Genomic DNA, 26,778 nt, shown 5'->3' on the forward strand with positions numbered 1-26,778 from the left:
GGTTGAAAATCATCTTAGGAACAAATTCAGGATTACTTAGCCAAGATTTATGAACATTATCATCATCCCTGGTCTAAAATAACAGGGGCTAACATTTCTTAAATGCTGCTAATGTAACCAGTGCAAAGTCTTAAGCATTACATGCATCTTCTCATTTCATTCTCAACTTCCCAAGAAGTTTTTATAGTTTATTTTGTTGCTATCGACAATTTTAAAATGAGGAAAATGAGGTTCAGAAAGTTAAATCTTGCCGAAGTAGGAAAATGACAGAGTTGGAATTATACACACCAATTCTTGTCTGTCAGGTTCCAGAGCTCACATTTTTGTTAATTGTGTTATGGAGGGAAAAACATGCATTTTCTAAACAAAATATCTTGTCTATATCTATGTATCTCTACACATCTAGACACAAAAACACACACACATGCACAAATATAGTCAATTATTAGGGACATTCTCCATTCTTCAGGGATTTAGGTAACAGCTGGGAGAAACAAGCTAATATTTGATTACAGGATCTTATCTTAGGTAAAGAAAATTAGGAATCAACCTCAGAAAGATTATAATCTGAAGTATAGATAACCCCCAATTCTACTACTTCCATTACAAAACCCATTTAAACATATAAAATATATATCCCTTCCCTAAAATTGGCAGATTAGATATTCTATATGGCTTGCTCAGGAGTAGTGGCAGCAGAAATTGCCACACCAGGTGGTAAAATAGAGTGGTTCAGACACTAGGGTCCAAATGATTATCTGCAATGGAGAATCTACAGAACCTAGCAAAGGAATGTATATACCACAAAAGGAAAATTGTTCTTGAGAACCACATGCTTCCGAGATTTATTTCCTGGAACACCACTTATAGAATGTGTTTAAAGTATACCATGCACATAAGTATATTAATACTTATTTTCAAGAATGGCTCATCATTAACAGTAGGCAGGACCACAAAAGCAAGGCTGATTAGATAATGATCACTTCTATTTCCTGGAAATGTCAGTCTTAACTTTTGGCATTTCCTGCTCTTGATTTCAACTTGACATCAGTAGATTCCGTGAACCACTAAGATCACTGTGTAAGATTCTTACACTATACATAAAAGTAACATTTGAAGGTACACAGAATAAATTAAAGATGTATAATGTAAACCCTACAGCAGGGTTTTTCTACAGTGGCACCAGGGATATTTTGGGCTAAATTCTTTTTTTTTTTTAACCTGGTCTTCTTCCTAACTACTATATCATCATAAGGGTTTCAGTGGAATGAAACAAATCTAACAATAAAAATCTAATCCAGGGCCACAAAATCCTCGTAAATTGAAGTAGAAAATATTCCCTGGAGTTTTGTATTGGTAATTATACTACTAATACTTTTTATTTTTCAGTATGTCTTCAGAATTATATTTGAAAAAAAAAATGGGCCTAAATATGTTAGTAAAAAAATGACCTATAAAAAAGTTAGTTTTTGATCTATTTCTGGCTCTAAAAATTGCATAAAAGGTTGGCTTTCCAAATTTATTCAGACGACAGGATCTAAACCACGATTTTAAATGATAGAAACTCTGAGGCTCAAGACTTCCATTTCAGAAACAATAGGTAAAAACGAGCCTAAAGACTCTTTTCTGTACACAGTAACGTGTAACTGAAACTATGCCCCCAGGAATTAAAGAAACCACTGACTAGCAGAAATTCTTAAGCTTGCAGGATGGCATATAAGAAAACTTACTGAAATACTCAAACTTCCTCCACCTGTAACAAGACCAGCTGAAATCATTTAGAACCATTTTGGCCAAATGAAGTTTATACACAATGAACTTGCTGACATCACAGCCTGAATTTCCACCGTGTGTTTTATACTAACACTGTGGGTTTTATACTAACACTGTGTGTTTTATACTAACAAATTTGCACATGGGACCCATGAGGAAGCATAAAAAGACAACTGTGCATGCCCAAGGACTTTCTACACCTCCCTTTCCTTCTACCAATCACCTAAAGATCCTAGGATCCACCCCCAAACCATTTCTAATAAAACTACTGCTTTAAAGCTAGCTTGGGGAGACAGATTTGAGCTTGACCTCATGTCTCCTTGTGAGTCTACTTGCAATAAAAGCTTTTCTTTTCTCAAAAACCCGGTATCATAGTATTGACTTCTAGTGAATCAGGCAGGGAGCTTCACCTGCTTGATAACATAACTGGGTAAGAATCTGAAGAACTAGCATATACAAAGTACTCTTTTACCAAAAGACATTAATAAGCATCAGAATCTGTGCTAAAATAATATTTATATTATCTTAAATTTTAAAAACACATAAAAGAATAATTTTCTAGAAATGTTTCCCCATGTTTTTCTGCAGCAGTACTAATGAGGGATAGATGTCAAAGTCTGTCAACTCTGAACCCTGCATGTACTTTAAGCTCTGGGGTGGAAAGCTCAAAATCAACACAACACTCAAGTCTTAGAATTTGTAGTTATACTTTTGCTTGTGGGTTTTTAATTTTGGTCATTACTTTTTAACTAATATTTTATTAAATATTAAGTAAACAAATGTAAAAGACAGATGAGAAAACTCACATGATAGAGAAGCTGAGTGGATGAACTAGAATTGGAATCTTGTATATCTTTTTGCAGACCAGGAACTCTTAATTTACTCTGTGCTACCATGCTGTCTCATTTAAGCTAACTACAACAAAGTATAAGTGGTTTGGATGGAATGCCTATATCATAGTTAATTACATCATTTAGAATAGGTTCCAAGACAACCTACATATAGTAGGTAATTTTTTGTTCAATAAATAAAACTCTGGGAAGTATTTTATCTCTAAGTTTAAGTGGAAACACAAGTTCATACAAGGTATTTAGCTATGGGGTGGGGGTTGCCTAAAGTAGAGATTAAAAGTATTCAAGTAAGTATTTTTTTATAATAAAGAAAATAAAATTATTTCTTTGGAGATCTTTAAAGAGAACTTAATAATTTTCAAATCCATCAGATTGCTAGTGATCAGAACTCAGTATCCAGCTGGTCCAAAGTGCAATATAAGAACCAAAACGCTGACAGCTAAGAGAAATTGGGATTCCACAATATTTAAGAAATGTGCTAATACCACCCAGCTCCAGATATAAGACTTTGTTTCCTTTGCTGTTATAACAAATTCTCACAAACTTAATGGATTAAAAAGCATAAATTTATTATTTTAGTTATGTAGATAAGTCAGACATGACTCTCACTGGGCTAAAATTAAGGTGTTATCTGTCTGGATTGTGTTCCATTCTGAGGTTCTAGGGGAGGATCTCTTTCCAGGTTGGCAGAATTGAATTACTAGCAAGGACATTTCCCAGCTTTTAGAAGTTACCCACAATCCTTGGCTCATAATCTCCTTTTTTCATCTTCAAAGCCAGAAAAGGCAAGCTGAGTCCCCCTCATATCTCTTTTTTCTTTCATCTCTGCTCTCTGATCCATTCTTCTGCCTCTCTCTTCTGTTATTAAAAGCTCCTGTGATTAAACTGGGCCCACTAAGATCACCTCGGATAATCACTCGTCTCCAGGTCTGTAACCTCAATCACACCTGCAAAGTCCTTTCTGCCATGTAAGGTGATATATTCACAGGTTCTGGGGAGCAGGATGTGGACATCTTTGGGGGAGCATTATGCTGCTTACCACACGCAGATTCTGAACTTGGCCCCTCAATGATATGAGGAATTTGTTTTTCCCCACAACTCTCCCTCTGCTGTGCACAGCTTTATCTTTATCCACATCCAGCTCCCATCATGGTCGCAAGAAGAAAGCTGGTAGCAACGAGGCTTCCTTGCTCACAGCCACCAGACGAGAAACAGACTTCACCTCCCCAGGATTTCCAAGCAAGTCTCATGCTATGTTTATTTAAAAATAACGACTAGGCTTGTACATCAATAAACTCATGAAGCAAGTGGAATTGGACAAAAAATGGTTAGGCTAATTATAAAAGATGATCTAGAACTGTTAGGAAAACTGCAGTCTACTCATTTGGCTATCCTTTTTCATACATACCCTTCTTCTAACACATATACTTTCAAAAACGCTCATTCACAAAAGCACTTTCAATCCACCTCACAAGGAAGGAACAACCCAAAGTCTCATTGAATTACTACATACAACTCCAGATCCATGATGATCACATGGATGAAATGCCCTCATTTCCAACAGATCTGGATATAGATCTAAATAACCAACGTTCCTTTAGGTGACTTACGGCTAGGTTTAAATTATCTAAACCCAAAATACAATGGTGGAGGAAAAAATAAATTAAATTCTAAAAAGTAAAGAATGCTAACAATTGTCAGTATTGACCTGTCCTTAGCACAAGTATATCCTTCTGTAAAGAAGTAGCTGGGATTCCTTGCTCTCAAAATTCCAAAGGCTAGTAACCATAGCAGGAGATCTTGTTCAGACAATGGGTGAGAGTAAGAATGTCTGTCTCTTGGCAACAAGCCTCTGGGACCTTCCCATCATCCAAGGCCCTCAATCTATAATGAACTTCATATAGTGAATTTCAACTTGAAACTATCAATTTCTACCCCCAGATTGCATTTAAAATACAGTCATGTGCCATAGTAGACACTTTTGTTAACGACAAACCAAAAATACAATGGTGGTCCCATAAGATTATAATGGGGCTGAAAAATTCCTATTGCCTAGTGATATCTTAGGTCTCACAATGTCATAGTGTAATGCATTACTTCCATGTCTGTGGTGATGGTGGTGCACTGCCAGTCATATAAAAGTATAGCATGTATGATTATGTACAGTACACAACACTTGTTAATAATAAATGACTATGTTGTTGGTTTATGTATTTAGTATACTATACTTTTTATTAGAGTATATTATCTCTCCTTATTAAAATAAATTAATTGTAAGACAGCCTCAGGCTAGTCCTTCAGGAAGTATTCCTGAAGAAGGCATTGTTATCATAGAAGATGACAGCTCCATGCATGTTACTGCACCTGAAGACCTTCCAGTGGGACAGATGTGGAGGTGGAACTCAATGATATTGATGATCCTGACTCTGTGCAGGTTTAGGCTCATGTGTGCGTTTGTGTCTTAAGTTTTTTAATAATGAGTTCTGAAAGTTACAAAAATCAAAAAACAGAAAAAAGTATATAGAATAAAGATAAAATATTTTGTACAGTTGCACAACGTATTTGTGTTTTAAGCTAAATGTTATTACAAAAGGGTCAAGAAGTTACACTTTTAAAGTTTATAAAGTAAAAATATTACAGTAAGCTAAGGTTTATTATTGAGAAAATTAAAAAATACATTTAGCATAGCCTAAGTGTACAGTGTTTATAATGTCTACAGTAGTAACAGGTATACCATATAGCTGAGGTGTATAAGTAGGCTACACCATCTAGGTTTGTGTAAGTCCACTCTGTGATGTTTACACAATGACAAAATTGCCCAATGATGCATTTCTCACAACATATTCCTGTCATTAAGCAACATGTATCTTTACTGTATAAACTTAAGTAGTTCCACTTACTAGGCAGAAAATATTTAAAAGGAGTTATTTGGGAAAGATTTAATGCAACAGATTTGTGCTTTACCACATCTTTATCCCCTGTTAAATCTCATTCCTTTTAAACCCATATTCACCCTAACTTTGGAAGGATTAATTACCTATTTCAAGCTAATCTTGCAAAGCTGAACTGTGAAACTAGGCCACAAACAGAGTGATTCTTTTTTACTGAATCTGAATTTTCTATGATTGAGAAAATCATGTTTCTTGGGTCTAAATGGGAAATGGTCAAGGCACTCTAATATGCTGAGTGTTTGGTAGAAATTTTCTCAAAAACTACAGCCTCATGAAACACAGGATCTGTGCCCCAAGGTACAGATTATCACCAACTTCCCATTTGGGAATACTGGAGGGGTGGGGGTCCCTCACTGCCCTCTTCCCTTGAAGTAAATCCATATTTTAGAATCTCTTACCTACAAGTACCCCTTTCCCAGTACCAAATTCAGTTCCAGTTGGGTTATCGTTGACTTCAAGTACAGAAACCCATTCAAACTGGCTTGTGTTGCCAGACTCAGTTTTGCACTTCGAACACAAAAACAAGATACAACTCAAAATATACTAGGAGAATGAGACACAAATCAATATATTGTAGTAAGTACCATAAAATGAGTATAAGTAACTATGGGAAACAAACGAGTTTTTGTCTAATTGGGCAAATAGCTAAGAAAACAATAAATCCTATACATGTTGGTCATTTACAATGTTTTAACAGGCCCTATCACTGGGTACTTGTTCTAACTTTTCTATAACACTAACAGGGAGAAATAACTTTTTTGAAAGGACAAAAATTTTAATGTCCAAAATAAGCAAAACCAAAGAACAGTGTCAGGAATTCATTTTTGATCAAAGTGTTTTTCAGCTTGGAAGTCATAGGATATACCCAGTCCTTTTTACCTACAAAGCTGTGTTTTTTAGAGGAAAGGCAATATACCACAACAAATTCTGTCATTCCCATTAATTCCAAATCTCCAAACAGACACCAAGTGTGGCAGCATGTCTGAATCAAGAGGAATCAATTCTAAAATAAACAAGCCAAAACATTCCAAAACGAGTTCCACATGTGGGTCTATCAAGCTCTAGTTAGGTTTTAAGTTAAAGGAGACAAGTTAGAAGAAAATATAGGAATGCTAAATTGTGCTTACACAAAATCTATACCTATAATTAAAAATGCTTACAATGAAAACTTCGCATATGCTCTTACTCTTATCAAAATGACAATAATATGCCTTCCAAAAAAGCTGGAGAAGTACTTTAAAAATTATGTGTGAGAAATGGCATCAACATAGAAAGAACAGTTCTAGTGGAATAACTGGAAAACAGCTGGCTACAATCCTCCCAAATTAAAACATCAACCCAATCTCTTAAGGGCTGGGTTCAAGAGTAAAGAGAAGTTACTTTTTGATTACTTCGACTTCAGTTTTACATTATCTAGGAGGTGTGAGGGATCTACAAATTGGCTGCTTAATAAAGGTGCTGATGCATGTTTCTGAAAAATTTATCAAGGTTAAAAAATTGGAAGGAGGTGTCTGAAATCTCACTACATTAATACATAAAACTAATCAAATCTCACACTTGGCTTTCAATGTTACAAAAGACTGTGAGAATGTAACAAAAAATAATCTGGGTTTTCTTAGTAATAACTTACTAAATCTCAAATGGTAGAAATGAATTAGCATAAAACTCCATAGTAAGAAACACAACAAAATCTCAAACACATTTAGATCATAGTAACTTACCTCTTAGCAGTAAATTTTTTTTCCAGTTCCTCATTGTGAACCAGTTTTGTATCCCCAAACTGCCAAAACGACTGCAGATCACAGCTTACATCAAGCCTGCACTGGTTAAGAGTATCATGTATAAAACTATACTCTCTACTATTGGTGTAACAAGGTGACAAGTAAACTAAAGGTAGAGAAAGAGAAAGCAGTTGTATTTAAAATGACATTATTGGACATCTGTACAATGACAACTGTATCTCTAAGACACAAAATAACTAAGTACTGGAATTTTCATTAACAACATAAAAAGGCAACAATTTATATTTAAGGTTCTACAACAGTAATATAGACCTCCTATACTTGATATAAGTGAAAATATGAACCATGATTTTCTCCACATACCTATTAAGAGTTCTTAGAAGTTGACACATACAGATATGACAGTCCCAGAATTTTCAACTTAAGATGTTGCAACTCTGACTGTACAATGCACATCATTACACAAACCTGGCAGCTACTGTTAGTGCACGAGTATTTGCCAAGTAAAGATAAGGCAATCTACACATTAGAAAACGATTGGGTTATTTTGATTTGCAGAAGTACAAGAACATGTGTGTAAGATGTTGCCTGATACAGTGGCATGTGAAAGAGGATACAGACTTTCTTAGGACAGTGAGCATCTCCAGCATTGTTGTAGTAAATAGATGCATAAAAGGATAAAATCCTGTGGAAGTGAACTCAGAGGAAAGCAAGGAGCAAATACAATTGATTCTGTTATTTGTGGTAGTTATATCCTACAAAGTTCCCACCAACATTGAGTCACAAACACTGTGTCACAAACTACTGTTCTTGGGGGAAAGGAAAGGGTTAAGTTACTGTGGGCATCTGGTCAATTTTTTTTTTTTCCCTTAGAGACAGGATCTCCCTCTGTAGCCCAGGCTGGAGTGTAGTGGTATGATCATTTCTCACTGTAACCTCTAACTCCTGGGCTCCAGCGATCCTCCTGCCTCAGCTTCCTGTGTAGCTGGGACTACAGGCACAGGCCCAACATGCCCAGCTAGTTTTTCTTTTATTTTTTGTAGAGATGGGGTCGCTATCTTGTCCAAGCTGGTCTCAAATTCCCGGGCTCAAGCGATCATCTCCAACCTTGGCCTCCCAAAATGCTGGGATTACAGACAAGAGCCACTGCGCTGATCCTGGTCAAATTTTTGACCACCAAAATGCCGTCTGCATTATGTAGATTCTTCTGCCAACATCTTTATAAAAGAGGCCAATCTCATCAGTTTTGAAAACTTGTTCTTCCATTTTCCTATGTGACATTTAGCTGGTTATTTTAAAAAATTCTTCCTTAACATCCTGATCTGCAGAACCCATCTGCCTGCAAGTTCAATATTTTTCATGTTGCATCTACTGCCTTTTGAAATGCTTGAGTCAAATAGCACTAGCCAAGAAGGGTTTAACATTTTCCTGACTCTGGGTAATGTGACCTGAGTTCCTCTGGCTTTTAGCTTCACAACAATGCTGCCCACTATGTTTTTTTTATTAGCCATAACAAAATCTCATGAATCTATAAATTTAGCTGCTTTTCTATCTTTCCCAGAGTTTCATCATGCACTACAGATGTTACCTTAGCACTTTTTGGTGAGGCCTGATGTACAGATTGGCAAGTTTCTTCCTCCTCTCCCTGGAAATACATTAACATTGAACTCAGGCCTGAGTGAAGCTTACCTAAAATGTGTTTTCTCTGTAAGGCATATCATAACCTTCTTGACCTTAGGAACACTAGACCACACTTCAGCATTACACCTGGAGACCATTTAAAGTACTGAAATCACCAACAAAAATGTTAACAATTGATATGGTTTGGCTGTGTCCCTACCCAGATCTCATCTTGTAGTTCCCATCATCTCATGTGTCATGGGAGGGACCCAGTGGGAGGTAACTGAATCATGGGGGCAGTTACTCCCATGGTACTCTTGAGATAGTGAGTTCTTATGAGATCTGATGGTCTTATAAGGGGCCTTTCCCTCCTTGCTAAGCTCTTCTTTCTCCTGACTCCATGTGAAGAAGAACATGTTTGCTTCCCCTCTTCTGCCATGATTGTAAGTTTCCTAAGGCCTCCTCAGCCATGGGGAACTGAGAGTCAATTAAATCTCTCTTTTATTAAAAAAAAACAGGACTAATACAACAACGTAGCCCCATCACTAGGAAAAGAACACTTATTGCAGTATGACAGCTGAAACAACAAGGCAGAGCATGGCCTCATTTGACCTTAAATGAGAATGCATGCATTGGGTGACTCAAATTCTAGACCCCTACGTGCATGTCTGTGAAAGCATTGCTGAGTATCAAGTTCAGACAAAAAAGCACTGCTGACTGTTGATTGTGAATTTTAGCAAGTAGGAAATTCACAAACATGGAATCCTCAAATAATGAAGATTGACTATACAGACGGTTTAAGGCAATCTCCATATAAATGAACCTAATTAACAATTCGCCCCTTAAATTTAGCTTAACAGAAGTTAACATAATGACAAAAACAATATAAAACACTATAACCAGCTGATTTCAGTAACAACTCATTCCTCATTCCCATTTTTAATTCTATTATTGACCCCCAAAATGATTTTCATTTTAGTATTTGTAATAATTATTACAAATTTTGATAGTTTCGTAACATATGATGTAGAAATTTTGATAGTTTTATAACATATGATGATTTTGTGGATGTATAACTTTTTATTTTGAAATGAATCTAGATTCACAGGAAGTTGCAAAAACAGTACACAGAGGTCCTGTGTACCTTTAACCCAGTTTCCTCCAGTGGAAACATGTAACTATAATCCAATATCAAAACTAGGAAAATGACGTTGGTACAAGCCACAGACCTTATTAAGACTTTACCAACCAGTTTTACATCCACTTGTATGATAGTTCTACGCAATTTTATCACATGTAGATTTGTGTAACAATCACCCAAAGATACAGAACTGCTCTATCACCAGAGACATCCCTTCTGCCACTCCTTTATATATTTTTTCATACTGAAACTCTCCCACACCCCCATTCTCCTACCCTGTCCCTAAATCCTGAAAATTATTACTCTCTTCTCCGTATGCATACTTTTGTCATTTCTAGAATGTTTGTAAATGAAATTTTGTAGTATGAGACCTGTAAAGATTGTTTTTTTTTTTTTTGCTTAGCATACTGCCTCTGAGATTCAACCAAGTTGTTGTATGAGTAGATTGTTTCCTTTTATTGCTAAGTAGTATACCACGGTATGAATGTGCCATAGTTTGTTTAACCATTTACTCATTAGAAATTTGGGTGGTTGTCAGTTTCTGGTTATTACAAATTAAGCTGCTGTGTACATTCATGTATAGGTTTTTGTGTGAACATCATTTTTTGTTTGCCAGGGAAAAATGCCCAAGGGGAGGATGGCTGGATCATATAGCAGTTGCATGCTTATTTATTTTATTTTTTGAGACAGAGTTTCACTCTTGTTGCCCAGGCTGGAGTGCAATGGCACGATCTTGGCTCACCACAACCTCCGCCTCCCGGGTTCAAGTGATTCTCCTGCCTCAGCCTCACGACTAGCTAGGATTACAGGCATGCGCCACCACGTCGGGCTAATTTTTGTATTGTTTTTAGTCAAGATGCAGTTTCTCCATGTTGGTCAGGCTGGTCTTGATCTCCCAACCTCAGGTGATCCACCTGCCTCGGCCTCCCAAAGTGTTGGGAATACAGGCGTGAGTCACTGTGCCTGGCCTGTGTGCTTACTTATTTTTTAAAGATTGGGTCTTGCTATGTTGCTCAGGATGGCCTTGAACTCCTGGGCTCAAGCAATCCTCCTGCTTTGGCTTCCTGAGTAGCTGGAACTACAAGCACATGCCACTGGGCATGGCTGCATGTTTAGTTTTTAAAGATGATGCCAAATTGTTTTCTGGAGTGGCTGTGCTATCTTACATTCCCTAATGGCAATACACGAGTGAGCTGGTGTCTCCCATCCTCACCAGCATTTGGTCCTGTTATTGTTTTCTTTTTCAGCTATTCTAACAAGTATATAGTTACATCTCATTGTGGTTTTCATATGCATTTCCTTAATGGCTATGATGCTGAACATCTTTCGATAAGCGCATTTGCCATCAGTGTATTCTCTCTGGTGAAAAGTCTATTCATGTCTTTTTCTTGTTTTCTAACTGGATTGCCTTTTTTTTTTTTTTTACCTATTGAACTTTGAAAGTGCTTTATATGTTCTAGATATAAGTCCTTGCTCAGATAAACGATCTGCAAATGCTTTTTTCCCCATTCCTAGCTTATCTTTTCACCTTCCTAACAGAGTCTTTCGCAGAGCAAAAGTTTCTGATTTTCATGAAAGAGAATTTCTTCTTTCTTTTATAGTTTGTGTTTTTGGTATCATGTCTAAGAACTCCTTATCCAAGCTGAGATCCTGAAGATGTTCTCTCATGTTTTCTTCTAGACGTTTTATAGCTTCACATTTTACATTTAAGCCCAAGGTTCATTCAGAATTATTTTTTGCATGAGGTTATGGTGAAGTTCATTTTTTTGGCCTCTGGATGTCCAATTGCTCTAGCAACATTTCATGAAGACTATTTTTCCTCCACTGAATGCACCTTTGTTAAAAATCAATGGGAAGAAAATCAATTGAGCATATTTGCACGGGTCTATTTTCGGAATCTTTATTCTGTTCCACAGATCTGTGTGTCTATTCCTGTGGTTACACTGTCTTTCTTACTACAGCTATATGCTAAGGCTTAACAGTGGATAGAGTATTTCCATATACTTTCTTCTATTTCTAAATTGTTTTAGCTATTCTAGTTTCCTTGCCTTCCCAGGTAAGTGTCAGAATAAGCTTGCCTACCTATGAACATCTTGCTGGGATTTTGATAGGAACTGCAATAAACCTTCAGATAAATTTGTGGTGAACTGATGTCATTATGTTGAGTCTTTTAATCCATGAACACACTACATCTCTCCATTTATTTAGATTTCTTTTTTAAAAAAAAAATCAGTATTTTATAGTTTATAGCATAGAAACCTTACACATTTTGTTATATTTGTACCTAAGTATTTCATTTTAAAGTTATTATCTTTTATTTTACTTTGAGATGGAATCTTGCTCTGTCACCCAGGCTGGAATGCAGTGGCGTGAGCTCAGCTCATTGCAACTTCCCCGTCCTGGGTTCAAGGGATTCTCATGCCTCAGCCTCCCAAGTAGCTGGGATTATAGGCACCCACCACCACACCTAGCTAATTTTTTTTCTGTTTTTAGTAGAGATGGGGTTTCGCCAAGTTGGCCAGGCTGGTCTCCAACTCCTGACCTCAGGTGATTCACCTGCTTCAGCCTCCCAAAGTGCTGGGATTACAGGTGTGAGCCACCATGCCCAGCTGCTCAAAGTTACTTTAAATGGTATTTTAAAAATTGTTTATTTCCATGTGTTCTTTGCTAGTATTTAAAGGTATAGTTGACTCATGAACAATATGGGTTTGAACAGTGGGACAACTTATACTTGGATTTTCTTCCACCTCTGCTACTCCTTAAGACTGCATGACCAACCCCTCCTCTTCCTTAGCCTACTCAATGTGAAGATGATGAAGATGAAGACCTTTATGGTGATCCACTTTCATTTAAGGAACAGTAAACATATTTTCTCTTCCTTATGATTTTCATAGTAACATTTTCTCTACCTTACTATACTAAAAGTATAGTAGCATATAATACATATATAAAATTATGTGTTAATCAACTGTTCATATTATCAGTAAGGCTTTAGGTCAACAGTAGGCTATTTGTATTAAAAGTTAAGTTCTGGGGGAGTGAGTTATACGCAGATTTTTCAGCTGTGTGTTTTGGGGAGTGGGGAGGGGGCAGGGGCGGGATCAGTACCCCTAACCCCTGGGTCGTTTATGAGTCAAATGAACAATTGTTTTTTTCTGTTTTCATTGTATCCAGTGACCTTGCTGAACTATTACTAGTTCCAAGTTTTCCTTTCTTTTTTTTTTTTTTTAAGATTCCTTAGGATTTTCCATGCAGACCATCATGTTCTCTTCAAACAGAGATAATTTTATTTCTTCTTTCCCAATCTGAATACCTGCTAATTCCTCTCCTTGGCTTTTTGCGCTGGGTACAACTTCCAGTATTATGTTGAATAAGAGTGGTGGAAGAGAACATTCACCTCTCAGTTGTGTGCAATAATTCATTTTAAATATTGAACTCCATTTGCTAATATTTTGTTTAGGATATCTGCATCAATTATCATGGATACTGGTCTGTGGGGTGTTTTCCATATTATATTGGTCTCCTCTTGGAACCATGGTAATATTAATCTCATATTATTATTCTCTCAATTTCTATTTTCTGGAAGAGATTGTATAGAGTTTCTGTTCTTTAAATCTTTAGAATTCTCCAGTGAAACCATCTGGGTTTTTAAATTTCCTTTCTAACCATGAATTAAATTTAATTGTTGTAAGACTATTTAAATGATCTATTTAGAACTACATGTGTTTAACAGTTTGTACTTTTGATACAACCTGTGGGCCAGTAGTGATAACCCATTTCATTCTTGATAGTGGTAATTTATGGCTTCTTTTTCCTTTGTCAGACTTGATAAAGGTTTGTCAATTTAATCGATCTTTCCAAACAACCATCTTTTTGTTGTAGTTTCATTAATTATCCTTTCATCTTGACAGTGTTTTTTTTTTGTTTTTTTTTTTTGAGACAGAGTCTTGCTCTGTCACCCAGGCTGGAGTGCAATGGCGCGATCTTGGCTCACTGCAACCTCCATCTCCCAGGTTCAAGCGATTCTCCTGTCTCAGCCTCCCGAGTAGCTGGGATTACAGGTGCATGCCGCCATGCCTGGCTAATTTTTTGTATTTTAGTAGAGACGGGGGTTTCACTGTGTTGCCCAGGCTGGTCTTGAACTCCTGAACTCAGGCAATCCACCTGCCTCGGCCTCCCAAAGTGCTAGGATTACAGGCGTGAGCCACCGCACCCAGCCTTTCTTTTTCTGGTTTCTTAAAGGTTGAAAGCTTAAGATTATTGATCTGAAACACTCCCTCTTTTCTAATGTAAACATTTAGTGCTATGAACTTCCTTGTTAGCAATGCTTTACCCATGTCCCTCAAATTTTGGTATGTTGCCTTTTCATTTTAGTTATATATTTATTTCCTTTAAAATCCCATGACTATTTCAAAATGTATTATTTACTTTACTTTTTGCAGAGATAAGGTCTCACTATGTTTCCCAGGCTGGTCTCAAATTCCTAGCCTCAAGGAAGCCCCGTGCCTCCTACTTACTTTCCAAGTGTCTTTGGAGGATTTACTTTTCTGTTTGCATGTTGTCAGAGAACATATTCTGTATGATTTCTATTTATTTATTTATTTATTTATTTATTTATTTATTTATTTATTTACTTATGAGACAGAGTCTCGCTCTGTCACCGAGGCTGGAGTGCAGTGGCGCAATCTCGGCTCACCACAAGCTCCGCCTCCTGGGCTCACACCATTCTCCTGCCTTAGCCTCCCAAGTAGCTGGGACTACAGGCGCCCACCACCATGCCCGGCTAATTTTTCATATTTTTAGTAGAGACAGGGTTTCACCGTGTTAGCCAGGATGGTCTCAATCTCCTGACCTCGTGATCTGCCCGCCTCAGCCTCCCAAAGTGCTGGGATTACAGACATGAGCCACCACGCCTGGCCTCAATTCCTCTAAATACGTTGATATGTATCTCATGGCCCAAGACGTTGTCTATTTTGATGCATGTTCCACAGGTGCTTAAAAGGTCATTCTGCTACTGTTAGGTACAATAATTTATAAATGTCAATTAGATCCTGTTGATTGATAGTGTTAGATTCTTCAATATTCTTCCTGATTTTCTGCTTAGTTTTATCAATTGAGGGTACAAAGTCTCCAACTATAATTCTAAATTTGTCCATTTCTCCTTTCAGTTTTAACAGTTTCACTTCATATATTCTGAAGGTCTGATGTCTGATACATACATATTTTAGACTGCTGTATCTACTTGGTGGACTGACCTTTTCATCATTAAGTAACATCCCTCTTTGTTCTTGGAAATTTGCTTTTCTCTGAAGTCTACTTATCCACCATTAATATAGTCACTCTTATTTTATTATTTGTATGGCCTATCTCTTTTCATATGTCTGTCTACATTCCACCAACTTATATCACTACATTTGAAATGAGTTTGCCAACAGTAGTTGGGTTGTGTTTTTTTAATCCATTCTGTCAAAGTGTCTTTCAATTGGTATATTTAGATCATGCATGATCAATATAGTAATGATATGTTAGGGCTTAAGCCTATGATTTATTTATTTTCTGTTTTTCCTTCTGTTTGATTTTCTATTTCATTTTTCCTGCCTTCCTGTGGGTTGCCTGAACATTTTTAAAATTCCATTTTGATCTACCTATACTGTTTAAAACAATTTAATTCTGAGATATTTAGATTCATTTGTAAAAGATAATGCAGAGATCTCATATACCATTCATCTAGTTCCCTGTAATAGTAACATTTCACGTTATAATTATCTGAAATACCTCCTCTATATACACTGAGAACCACATCAAAGAATTTTTTTTTTGTCATTTGTGCTACAACTGTCAAACATAACTAGGAAAACTCAAGAGAAGGATGATCTGTTATATTCACCTATTATGTTTAACCTTTTTTACTTCTTCCTTCATTCCTAATGTTCCCAGTTTCCTTCTTTACTAGCTTCTGTTTGGAGAACTTCTTTTAGCTATTCTTTAAGGGTATGTGTGCTGATGAAAAATTCTTAGTTTTACTTTATCTGAGAATATCTATTTTACCTCCATACCTGAAAGATATTTTTGCTGGGTACAGAACTCTGGGTTCAAAATTATTTCTTTCATTTGAAAAATGCGGTGTTACTTTCTCTGGACTCCATGATTTCTAATGAGGCATCGTTTGTCAAATAATTTTTCCCCTGTAAATAATGTGGTTTCTTTCTAGTTGCTTTCAAGATTTTTTCTCTGTTCTTAGCTTTTAAAGTTTTATTATGATGTGCATTGGCATGAATTTTTGGGGGGTTTTATGTTTGGGGTTTTTCAGCTTCTTGAATGTACAGGTTTATGCCTTTTGCCAAGTTTGGGAAATTTCTAGCCAATATTTCTTAGAATACTTTTTCAGCCCCACACTCTTTCTCCTCTCCTTCTGGCACTAGGACAAAGATGTTAGATCTTTTGCTATTGTTCCACAAGTCTCTCAGGTTCTGTTCATTTTTCTATTTTCTCTGTGTTGTTCAGGCTGAGTAATTTCTATTCTTAGAAGAATAGAAAGAGAAGAGTATCTCCATTCTTCTCTTGAACCCACCGAGTATTTTTTTTTTTCTTCACAGACTTTTTTTTTTTTTTTTTTTTTTGAGACAGAGCCTTGCTCTGTCACCCAGGCTGGAGTGCAGTGGTGCAATTTTGGCTCACTGCAACCTCCACCTCCCTGGTTCAAGCAATTCCCCTGCCTCAGCCTCCTGAATAGTCACCACGCCCAGCTATTTTTTTGTGTGTTTTTAGTAGAGACGGAGTTTCACCATGTTGGCCAGACTGGTCTCGACCTCAAGCAATCTGCCCGCCTCGGTCTCCCAAAGTGCCAGGATTACAGGCGTGAGCCCCCTACACCCAGACTTCACAGACATTTTTAGAATAGTTTTAGGTTCACAGCAAAATTTGAGAGGAAGGTACAAAGATTTCTCATACACCCTATGTCCTCTGACATGCACAGCCTCTTCCATTATCAATCAACATCTTCTCCCAAAGTGGTACATTTTTTTTCTTTACAACTGATGAATCTACATTGATACATCATTTTCACTAAGAGTCAATAGTTTACATTAGGGTTCACTTTTGGTGTTGTACATTCTACGGGTTTAAAAAATGTACAATGCAAATATCCATAGTGTCATCCAGAGTATGGTAATATCATACAGAGTAGTTTCCTTTGTTTTGTTTTTTGAGATGATCTTATTCTGTCGCCCAGGCTGGAGTGCAGTGGTGCGATCTCGGCTTACTGCAGCCTCGACCTCCTGGACTCAAGTGATCCTCCCATCTCAGCCTCCCAAGTAGCTAGGATTATGCCACCAGGTGTGTGCACCACCATGCCTGGCTAATTTGTGCAGAGATGGGGTTTCACTACACTGCCCAGGCTCGTAGTTTCAATGCCCTAAAAGTCCTCTATGCTCTGCCTTTTCATCCCTCTTCCCTGTCCCAAACCCTAACAACCACTGATCTTTCTACTGTCTGCCTTTTCCAGAATGGAAAACATATGGTATGTAAATTTTTTAGATAGGCTGCATTCAATCAGCCAATCTAAAAAGGCGACATGTGCTTTTAAGATTCTTCCATTTCTCTTCATGACTTGATAGCTCATTTCTTTTTTAGAGCTAAATAATATTCTATTGTCTGGATATACCACTTTATCTGTTCATCTACATTAGGATATCTTGGTTGCTTCCAAGTGTTAACTATTATGAGTAAAGCTGCTATAAACACCTGTGTGCAGGTTTCTATGTGAACATAGGCTTTTAACCTATCTATGTAAATACCAAGAAGTGTAACTGCTGGAACATATGGTAAGAGTATGTTCAATTTTGTAATAAACCACCGTACTGTCTTCCAAAGTAGCTATACTATTTTGCATTCCTACCAGCAATGGATCGGAGTTTCTGCTGCCCCATTCCCTCACCTGTATTTAATGTCATCAGTGTTCTGGATTTGGGCCATTCTAATAGGTGTGTACAGGTACTTCACTATTCTAATTTGAATTTTCCTGAAGACATAAGATGTGAAACATCTTGTCATATGCTTATTTGCCATCTGTGTATCTTCTTTGGTGAAGTGTATGCTAAAGTCTTTGGCTCATGTTTATTAATTTCTTGATTTTTTTTTGAGATAGGGTTTCGCTCTTGTGGTGAGGCTGGAGTGCAGTGGTGCGATCTTGGCTCACTGCAACCTCCGCCTCCTGGGTTCAAGTGATTCTCCTGCCTCAGCCTCCCGAGCGGCTGCAATTACAAGCGCCCACCACCATGCCCGGCTAATTTTCGTATTTTTAGTAGAGACAGGGTTTCTCCATGTCAGCCAGGCTGGTCTGGAACTCCTGACCTCAGGTGATTCACCTGCCTCAGCCTCTCAAAGTGCTGGGATTATAGGCATGAGTGACTGTGCCCGGCAGGCTCTTTTCTTTTTTTTTGGAGACAGAGTCTTGCTCTGTCACCCAGGCTGGAGTGCAGTGGCGCCATCTCGGCTCACTGCAAGCTCTGCCTCCTGGATTCACGCCATTCTCCTGCCTCAGCCGGCAGGCTCATTTTTAAATTGACTTGTTTTTTTTATTGTTGAGTTTAAGAATTTTTGTATGTATTTCAGATAACGATCCCTTATCTGATATGTGTTTTGGAAATATTTTCTCTTTATTACAATTAAACATTTCTGTTCTGCAAAAGACAATGTCAAGAGAATAAAGTCTGGCTATTCAATCCTTTCTTTCACAAACTACACCTTTGGTACTGCAACTAAAGTCACTGCCAAACCCAACATCATCTAGATTTTCTCACATGTTATCTTCTGTAATTTTTATAGTTTTGTGTTTTACATTTAGGTCTGAGGTATATTTTGAATTAATTTTTGTGCAGGATGTTAAGGTCTGTGTCTAGATTCCCTTTTCTGCATGTGGGTGTCCAGTTGCTTCAGCAATATTTGTTGAAAAGACTTTGTTCTATTTTCCTGCCTCTTCTTCGTCAAAGATCAGTTTATATTTACATGGCTCTATTTCTGGGCTCTCTATTTTGTTCCATTGCTTGATTTGTCTGTTTTTTTTTTTTTTTTTTTTTTTTTTTTTTTTTTTTTGCCAACACCACCCTGCCTTAATTACTGTAGCTTTATAGTATGTCTTGAAGTAGTGTCAGTCCTCTGACTGTTCTCTTTCAATATTGAGTTGGCTATTCTTAATCTTTTGCTTCTCCATATAAACTTTTTCTTAACTTTTATTGTAAATTGAAAAATTGTAATTGTATATATTCAAGAGGTACAATGTGACATTATATGCATACAACACAGAATGATTAAATCAAGCTAACACATCCATTGCCTTGAATACTTATTTTCTGTGGTGAAAATATTTGAAATGTACTCTCTTAGCAATTCTGAAATACACAATTATTAATTATATAGTCAATCTGTTGTGCAAGAGACCTTAAAATTTATTCCTTCCGTATCTGAAACTGTGTGCCATATAAACTTTAGAATCAGTTTGTTGGTATGCACAAAATAACTTGCTGAGATTTTGATTCAGGTGACAACGAATCTGTAAATCAAGTTGGGAAAAACTGGTATCTTGATAATACTGACTTTTCTTATTCATAAATGTGAAATCTCTCTATTGGGTTGTTTTTTCACCAGAGTTTTGTAGTTTTCCTCATATAGACTTTGTATGTATTTAGTTAGATTTAAACCCAGGTATTTCATTTTTTTGGCACTAATATCAATGGTATGTTTTAAATTTCAAATTCTACTTGTTCACTGCTGGTATATAAAAAAGCAATATCATATATTAACCTTTATCCTGTAATTTTCCCCATAATCGCTTATGAGCTCCAGGAGAGTTTTTTGTGGATCTTTTGATTTTTCTATAGATATGATCATGTCATCTGTGAGAACAGTTTTCTTTTTTCTCTCCCAATATGTATACCTTTTATTTCCTTATTTCCTTTTCTTGCCTTATTGCATTAGCTACTACTTCCAGTACAATGTTCAGAAGCAGTGGTGACAGACATCCTTGCCTTGATCTTAGTGTGAAAGCTTTAAATTTTTCACTGTTAAGTTAGCTGAAGGCTTTTTGTAGATTTTTAAAAAATCAAGTTGAGGAAATTCCTCTTTATTCCTAGCTTACTGAAAGCTTTTTAACATGAATGGGTGTTAGATTTTGTCAAATGCTTTTTTTTTTTTTTTTGCATCTATTGATGTGATCATATGATTTTTCCTCTTTAGATAATGGATTACATTAATTGACTTTCAAATGTTGGACCAGCCTTACATACCTAGGATATATTCCAGTTGGTCCTGGTATGAAATAAAGACAGAGTCTTGCCCAGGCTGCAGTGCAGAAGTGTGACTATGGCTTATTGCAGCCTCGATCTTCAGGGATCAAGCAATCCTCCCACCTCAGCTTCCCAAGAAGCTAGGACTACAGGTGTGCGCCACACCAGGCTGATGTAAAAATTTTTTTTGACAGACAGGGCCTTGGCTATGTTGCACAGGCTGGTCTCAAACTACTAGCCTCAAGTGATCCTCCCACTTTAGCCTCCCAAAGTGCTGGATTACAGGCATATGCCCGGCTATAAAATTCTTTTTATACATTATTGAATTTGATTTGCTGATACTTGGCCGAAAAATTCTGCATCTATCTTCATGAGTGATATTGTCTGTGGTTTTTATTTTTTTTTCCAGACAAGGTCTCGCTCTGTTGCCCACGTTGGAGTGAAGTGGCACAGTGGCATGATCATGGCTCACTACAGACTTGACCTCCCAGGCTCAAGTGATCCTCTCACCTCAGCCTCCTGAGTAGCTGGCACCACAGGCACATGTCACCATGCCTGGATAATTCTTGTATTTTTTGTAGTTTTTTTTTTTTTTTTAATTATACTTTAGGGTTTTAGGGTACATGTGCACAATGTGCAGGTTTGTTACATATGTATCCATGTGCCATGTTGATTTCCTGCACCCATTAACTCGTCATTTAGCATTAGGTGTGTCTCCTAATGCTGTCCCTCCCCACTCCCCCAACCCCACAACAGTCCCTAGAGTGTGATGTTCCCCTTCCTGTGTCCATGAGTTCTCATTGTTCAATTCCCACCTATGAGTGAGAACATGCGGTGTTTGGTTTTTTGTCCTTGCGATAGTTTACTGAGAATGATGTTTTCCAGTTTCATCCATGTCCCTACAAAGGACACGAACTCATCATTTTTTATGGCTGCATAGTATTCCATGATGTATATGTGCCACATTTTCTTAATCCAGTCTATTGTTGTTGGACATTTGGGTTGGTTCCAACTCTTTGCTATTGTGAATAGTGCTGCAATAAACATACGTGTGCATGTGTCTTTATAGCAGCATGATTTATAGTCCTTTGGGTATATACCCAGTAATGGGATGGCTGGGTCAAATGGTATTTCTAGTTCTAGATCCCTGAGGAATCGCCACACTGACTTCCACAATGGTTGAACTAGTTTACAGTCCCACCAACAGTGTAAAAGTGTTCCTATTTCTCCACATCCTCTCCAGCACCTGTTGTTTCCTGATTTTTTAATGATGGCCATTCTAACTGGTGTGAGATGGTATCTCACTGTGGTTTTGATTTGCATTTCTCTGATGGCCAGTGATGATGAGCATTTCTTCATGTGTTTTTTGGCTGCACAAATGTCTTCTTTTGAGAAGTGTCTGTTCATGTCCTTTGCCCACTTTTTGATGGGGTTGTTTGTTTTTTTCTTGTAAATTTGTTTGAGTTCAGATGGGGCTTTTTCATGTTGCCAAACTGGTGTCAAACTCCTGGGCTCAAACAAATCTCCCACCTTGGCCTTCCAAAGTGCTGGGATTATAGGTATGAGCCACCATGACTGGCCCTGTAGTTTTTTTTTTTTTTTAATGTCAATTTTATTTTTCCTTCTCCATTTTTTTTTTTTAGAGACAGGGTCTCACTCTGTCATCCAGAGTGGAGTGCAGTGCTGTGATCATAGCTCACTGCAGCCTTGAACTTCTGGGCTTAAGCCATCCTCCTGCTTTGGCTTCCCAAATAATGTTGAATTTAGACGGTAAGTGTAGGCAGCTCTTTAAATTTAACCAATTCTCATCCTATGGATTCAGAGACCACAGCTGAATATCCAGGAGATAATGATTCCTGGCTATTCCTTCTCAGTATTTTCTTTTTAAAAATTTTTTTTATTTTACTTTAAGTTCTGGGGTACATGTGCAGAATATGCAGGTTTGTTACATAGATATATGTGTGCCATGGTGGTTTGCTGCACCTATTGACCTATGTCATCTAGGTTCCCTTCCTTTGACCCCCACCCTCCAACAGACCCCAGTGTGTGTTGTTTCCCTCCCTGTGTCCATGTGTTCTCATTGTTCAACTCCACGTATAAGTGAGAACATGTGGTGTTTGGTTTTCTGTTCCTGTATTTGCAGAGGATGATGGCTTCCAGCTTCATCCATGTCTCTGCAAAGGACATGATCTCATTCCTTTTTATGGCCACATATTCCATGATGTATATATACCACATTTTCTTTATCCAGTCTATATCACTGATGGGCATTTGGGTTGGTTCCATGTCTCTGTTACTGTAAATATTGCTTCAATAAACATGTGTGCATGTGTTTTTATGGTGAATGATTTATATTCCTTTGGGTATATACCTAGTAATGGGATTGCTGGGTTAAATGGTATTCCTGGTTCTAGATCCTTGAGGAATTGCCACACTGTCTTCTACAATGGTTGAACTAATTTACATTTACATTCTTGCTTGACCCTTGGGATCAAGCATTCCTCCCACCTCAGTTTCCCAAGCAGCTAGGACTACAGGTGTGCACCACACAGGCTGATTTTTAAATTTTTTTCTAGAGACAGGGGCTTGCTATGTTGCACAGGCTGGTCTCAAACTCCTAGCCTCAGGGCATGAGCCACAATGCCCAACGGTGTAAAAACATTCCTATTTATCCACAGCCTCACCAGTATCTATTGTTTCTTGACTTTTCAATAACTTCCATTCTGACTGGCGTGAGATGGTATGTCATCGTGGTTTTGATTTGCATTTCTCTAACGATCAGTGATGTTGAGCTTTTCTTGGCTCTGCAGTTTTCTTCGAAGTTCTTTCACTTGTTTTGGTATTAAAATAATGCTCCTCTAAAAGCATGAGTCAGAAAGTATTCCTTCTACTTGTATCTTCTGAAAGAGATTGTAGAGAATTGGTGTAACTTCTTCCTTAAATGTCTACTAGCACTCACCAGTGAACCTATCTGGTCCTGGTGCTGTATTGGAAGGTTATTAGTTATTGATTCCATTTGTTTAATAGATAGATTTAGGCCTATTCAGATCATATATTTCTTCTTGTGTGACTTTTTGCAGATAGTGTCTTTCAAAGAATTGGTACATTTCATCTAGGTCACCAAATTTATGGGCCTAGAGTTGTTCATAGTATCCCTTATCCTTTTAATGCCCATAGTATTTGTGGTGATGTCCTCTCTTTTGATTTCTGATATCAGTAGTTTGTGCTCCCTTTTTTTTCTTAGTTATCCTGGCTAGAGGCTTATCAACTTTACTGATCTTTTCAAAGATCCAGATTTTCATTTTGTTGATTTTTTTTCTATTAATTTTCTGTTTTTAATTTCATTCATTTCTGCTCTAATTTTTATTATTTCTGTTCTTCTGCTTATTTTGGATTTAATTTGTCCTCTTTTTTCTAGTTTCCTAAGGTGTAAACTTAAATTACTGATTTTAGATATTTGTTTTCTAATATATGCATTCAATGCTATAAATTTATTCCTGAGTACTGCTTTTGCTTTATCCTACAAATTTTGTTTTCCTTTTCATTTAGTTCAAGGTATTTTAACATTTCTCTGGAGATTTCTTCTTTGATGCTTTTATTATTTAGAAGTGTGCTGTTTAATCTCAAAGAATTTGGGTATTTTCCAGCTATCTTTGGGTTACTTATATCTAGTGTGGGCCCCCTACTTGATCATCTTAATTAATTCCATTGTGGTCTGATATGGTTTGGCTCTGTGTCCCCAACCAAATCTCATCTTGTAGCTCCCATAATTCCCATGTGTTGTGGGAGGGATCTGGTGGGAGATGACTGAATTATGTGGGCAGGTCTTTCCCGTGCTATTCTCGTGATAGTGAATGGGTCTCATGAGATTTGATGGTTTTAAAAACAGGAGTTTCTCTGCACAAGCTCTCTCTCTTTGCCTGCTGCCATCCAGGTAAGATGTGACTTGCTTCTCCTTGCCTTCTGCCATGATTGTGAGGCTTCTCCAGCCACGTGGAAGTGTAAGTCCATTATAAACCTCTTTCTTTTGTAAATTGCCCAGTCTCGAGTATGTCTTTATCAGCAGCATGAAAATGGATTAATACATGGTCTGAGAGGTGACTGTATGATTTCTACTATTTCAAGTCTCTTAACATGTGTATTATGGCCAAGGTATGGTCTATCTTGGTGAGTCTTGTGTGTGCTTGAGAAGAATGTCTAACGTGCTACTGTTGAATGGAATAGTCTACAGATGTCTATTATATCAAGTTGGTTGATGGTGTTGCTGAGTTCAACTATGTCCTTAGTGATTTTCTGTCTGTTGGATATGCCCATTTCTGATAACGGGGTATTTCCAACTATAATAGTGGATTTCTCTATCTCTCCTTGCAGTTCTATTAGTTTTTGCCTGAGTTTTTATTTTAATTAAATTTTTAGTTCTAAGTCTTCTATTCGGTTATTACATATTTCATTTCTTTGATGAGATTTTCTAGCTTTTCATTTGTTTCCAAAGTGTCTGTAACTGCTTGTCCAAGTATCTTCATGGTAGCTGCTTTAAAAGTCTCTCAGTTAATTATAGTTCCAACACCTGTGTCAATCTTGATGTTGGCATCTATTGAGTATCTTTTCTCATTCAAGTTGAGATTTTCTTGGTGTGTGTTAAGATGAGCGATTTTTATTGTATCCTGGTCAACTGGGGCATTTTCATGGACTCTAGATTATATTTAATCTTTCACTTCAGCAAGACTTTACTAAAACTGTGCCGGCAGGAACAATGGCTGGCAGGGAAAGGGGAGCACTGACTCTTTACTACTATGCAGAGGTGAAGTTCTGGCTTTCCACAGGGCCTCCATTTACACCCTGGGGAGTATCCTGTTACCACTGCAAAGGGCTGGAAGGCCATGGTCCCCACTCATCCTCCACCAACACTGCAGAAGGAGGCCTTGTTACTGCTGGATGTGGTGGAGGTCCAGGATCTCCACTTTGTTCACTGACTCTAACCCTAGTGGAAAGGACAACTCATCACCACAAAGCAGGGGCAGATATCAACTGACATTGCAGGAGCAGGATGAAGGCAGGGAAGGGAATGCATTATTGCTGTATGATCCTACTTGGATCACCACTGGCACCATGGGGAAGGAAAGGGGTACCTTGTTCCTGCTGGGTAGGGGGTCAGAGTCCAGGATCCCCACTCAATCTCCTTTGCCATCACCCCAGTGGGAAACGGGAGGGGTATATTAAACGTCAAACAGGTTTCCAACTTTCTAGGCTGCCCTTTTCTTAGTCCACTGGCAAGAAAGAAGAGGTTTTTCTTGGGGCTTTTGGGGGAGGTCTGTGCCAGCTGGCATTTCCGTGTTGGGGGCATCTAGTTTGAGATATGGAGAAAACAAAAAGAAAATTGAGGGAACTTACTGCTATGTAATTCCCTGAGTCTCAAATTCCCTAGTTGGTCTGTCTTCTCTCCAGTTTCGAAAGTCTTCTCATATTTGTTTTATAAAAATGTCCAGGGATTTTAGGTGTACTTAGTGGGAAGGATGCAGAACATGCGTCTATTCTATTTTGCGTGGAAACATAAGTACATGTATGTTTAGGGAATTAGAGACCTGAATTAACCTAATTTTATATAGAGTCAAAATAAAAATTGAACATAAACTAAGAATCAGAGAAATACAGTAATAATTACTAAAAAAATTCCCAACCACAGAAATATTACCTTTCTCAGCTGTCTTCCTGATCTTAGGAATGGTGAATTTCTTCAAAGGATTGACTTCACGAGTATTCAACACGGGTTTGCTAGTTGAGCTCATTTGCCACAGTGTATTCTGTTTAGCAGTTTCTTTCATTTCCATTTTGTTGGCCTAAAATCAACCCACGGTTATTAAGCAAAAAGGTCAATAAATACATAAAAGGCAATGGCAGTACCATCATTTAAAAGTTCTTCAACAAAAGTAAATAGCAAAATGTTCTTAGTCAACTGTCAGAAAGTTTCCATCTCAATTTGCCAGTTACCCAAAGAAGAAAATGAGTTTACAACTTTGGTTTTTAGATAATATGAAAAATATCAGCTGGGCATGGTGACTCACGCCTGTAATCCCAGCACTTTGAGAGGCTGAGGTGGGCAGATCACTTGAGGCTAGGAGTTTGAGACCAGCCTGGCCAACATGGTGAAACTCCGTCTCTACTAAAAATACAAAAAAATTAGCTGGGTGTGTGGCACATACCTGTAATTCCAGCTACTTGGGAGGCTGAGGCACGAGAACAGCTTGAACCCGGGAGGTGGGGGTTCCAGTGAGCTGAGATCACTCCGCTGCACTCCAGCCTGGATGACAGAGCAAGACTCTATCTCAATATATATATTTCACATATACATATATTTCACTTATATATACATTTCACATATATATTTCACATATATATATATATATATATACATATGAA

The 26,778-nt window shown here is 37.6% G+C and overlaps 1 protein-coding gene across 4 annotated transcripts in view; it reads right to left on the reverse strand.

Annotated features, from left to right (window-relative positions):
• TEX15 (testis expressed 15, meiosis and synapsis associated) overlaps positions 1 to 26,778 on the reverse strand; it is an 83,969-nt gene that overhangs the window by 36,538 nt on the left and 20,653 nt on the right. For all 4 annotated transcript variants that reach the window (XM_063610891.1, XM_063610890.1, XM_063610889.1 and 1 more), the window contains exons 2-4: positions 26,562 to 26,659; positions 26,054 to 26,198; positions 7,297 to 7,462 (exon numbers count right to left, since the gene is read on the reverse strand). In XM_063610891.1, coding sequence (XP_063466961.1) covers positions 7,297 to 7,462; positions 26,054 to 26,189 — 302 coding nt within the window. In that variant the 5' untranslated portion in view covers positions 26,190 to 26,198; positions 26,562 to 26,659. The remainder of the gene's footprint in view (positions 1 to 7,296; positions 7,463 to 26,053; positions 26,199 to 26,561; positions 26,660 to 26,778) is intronic.

This window comes from Symphalangus syndactylus, chromosome 10 (assembly GCF_028878055.3).
Source record: "Symphalangus syndactylus isolate Jambi chromosome 10, NHGRI_mSymSyn1-v2.1_pri, whole genome shotgun sequence".
Classification (NCBI taxonomy): domain Eukaryota; kingdom Metazoa; phylum Chordata; class Mammalia; order Primates; family Hylobatidae; genus Symphalangus; species Symphalangus syndactylus.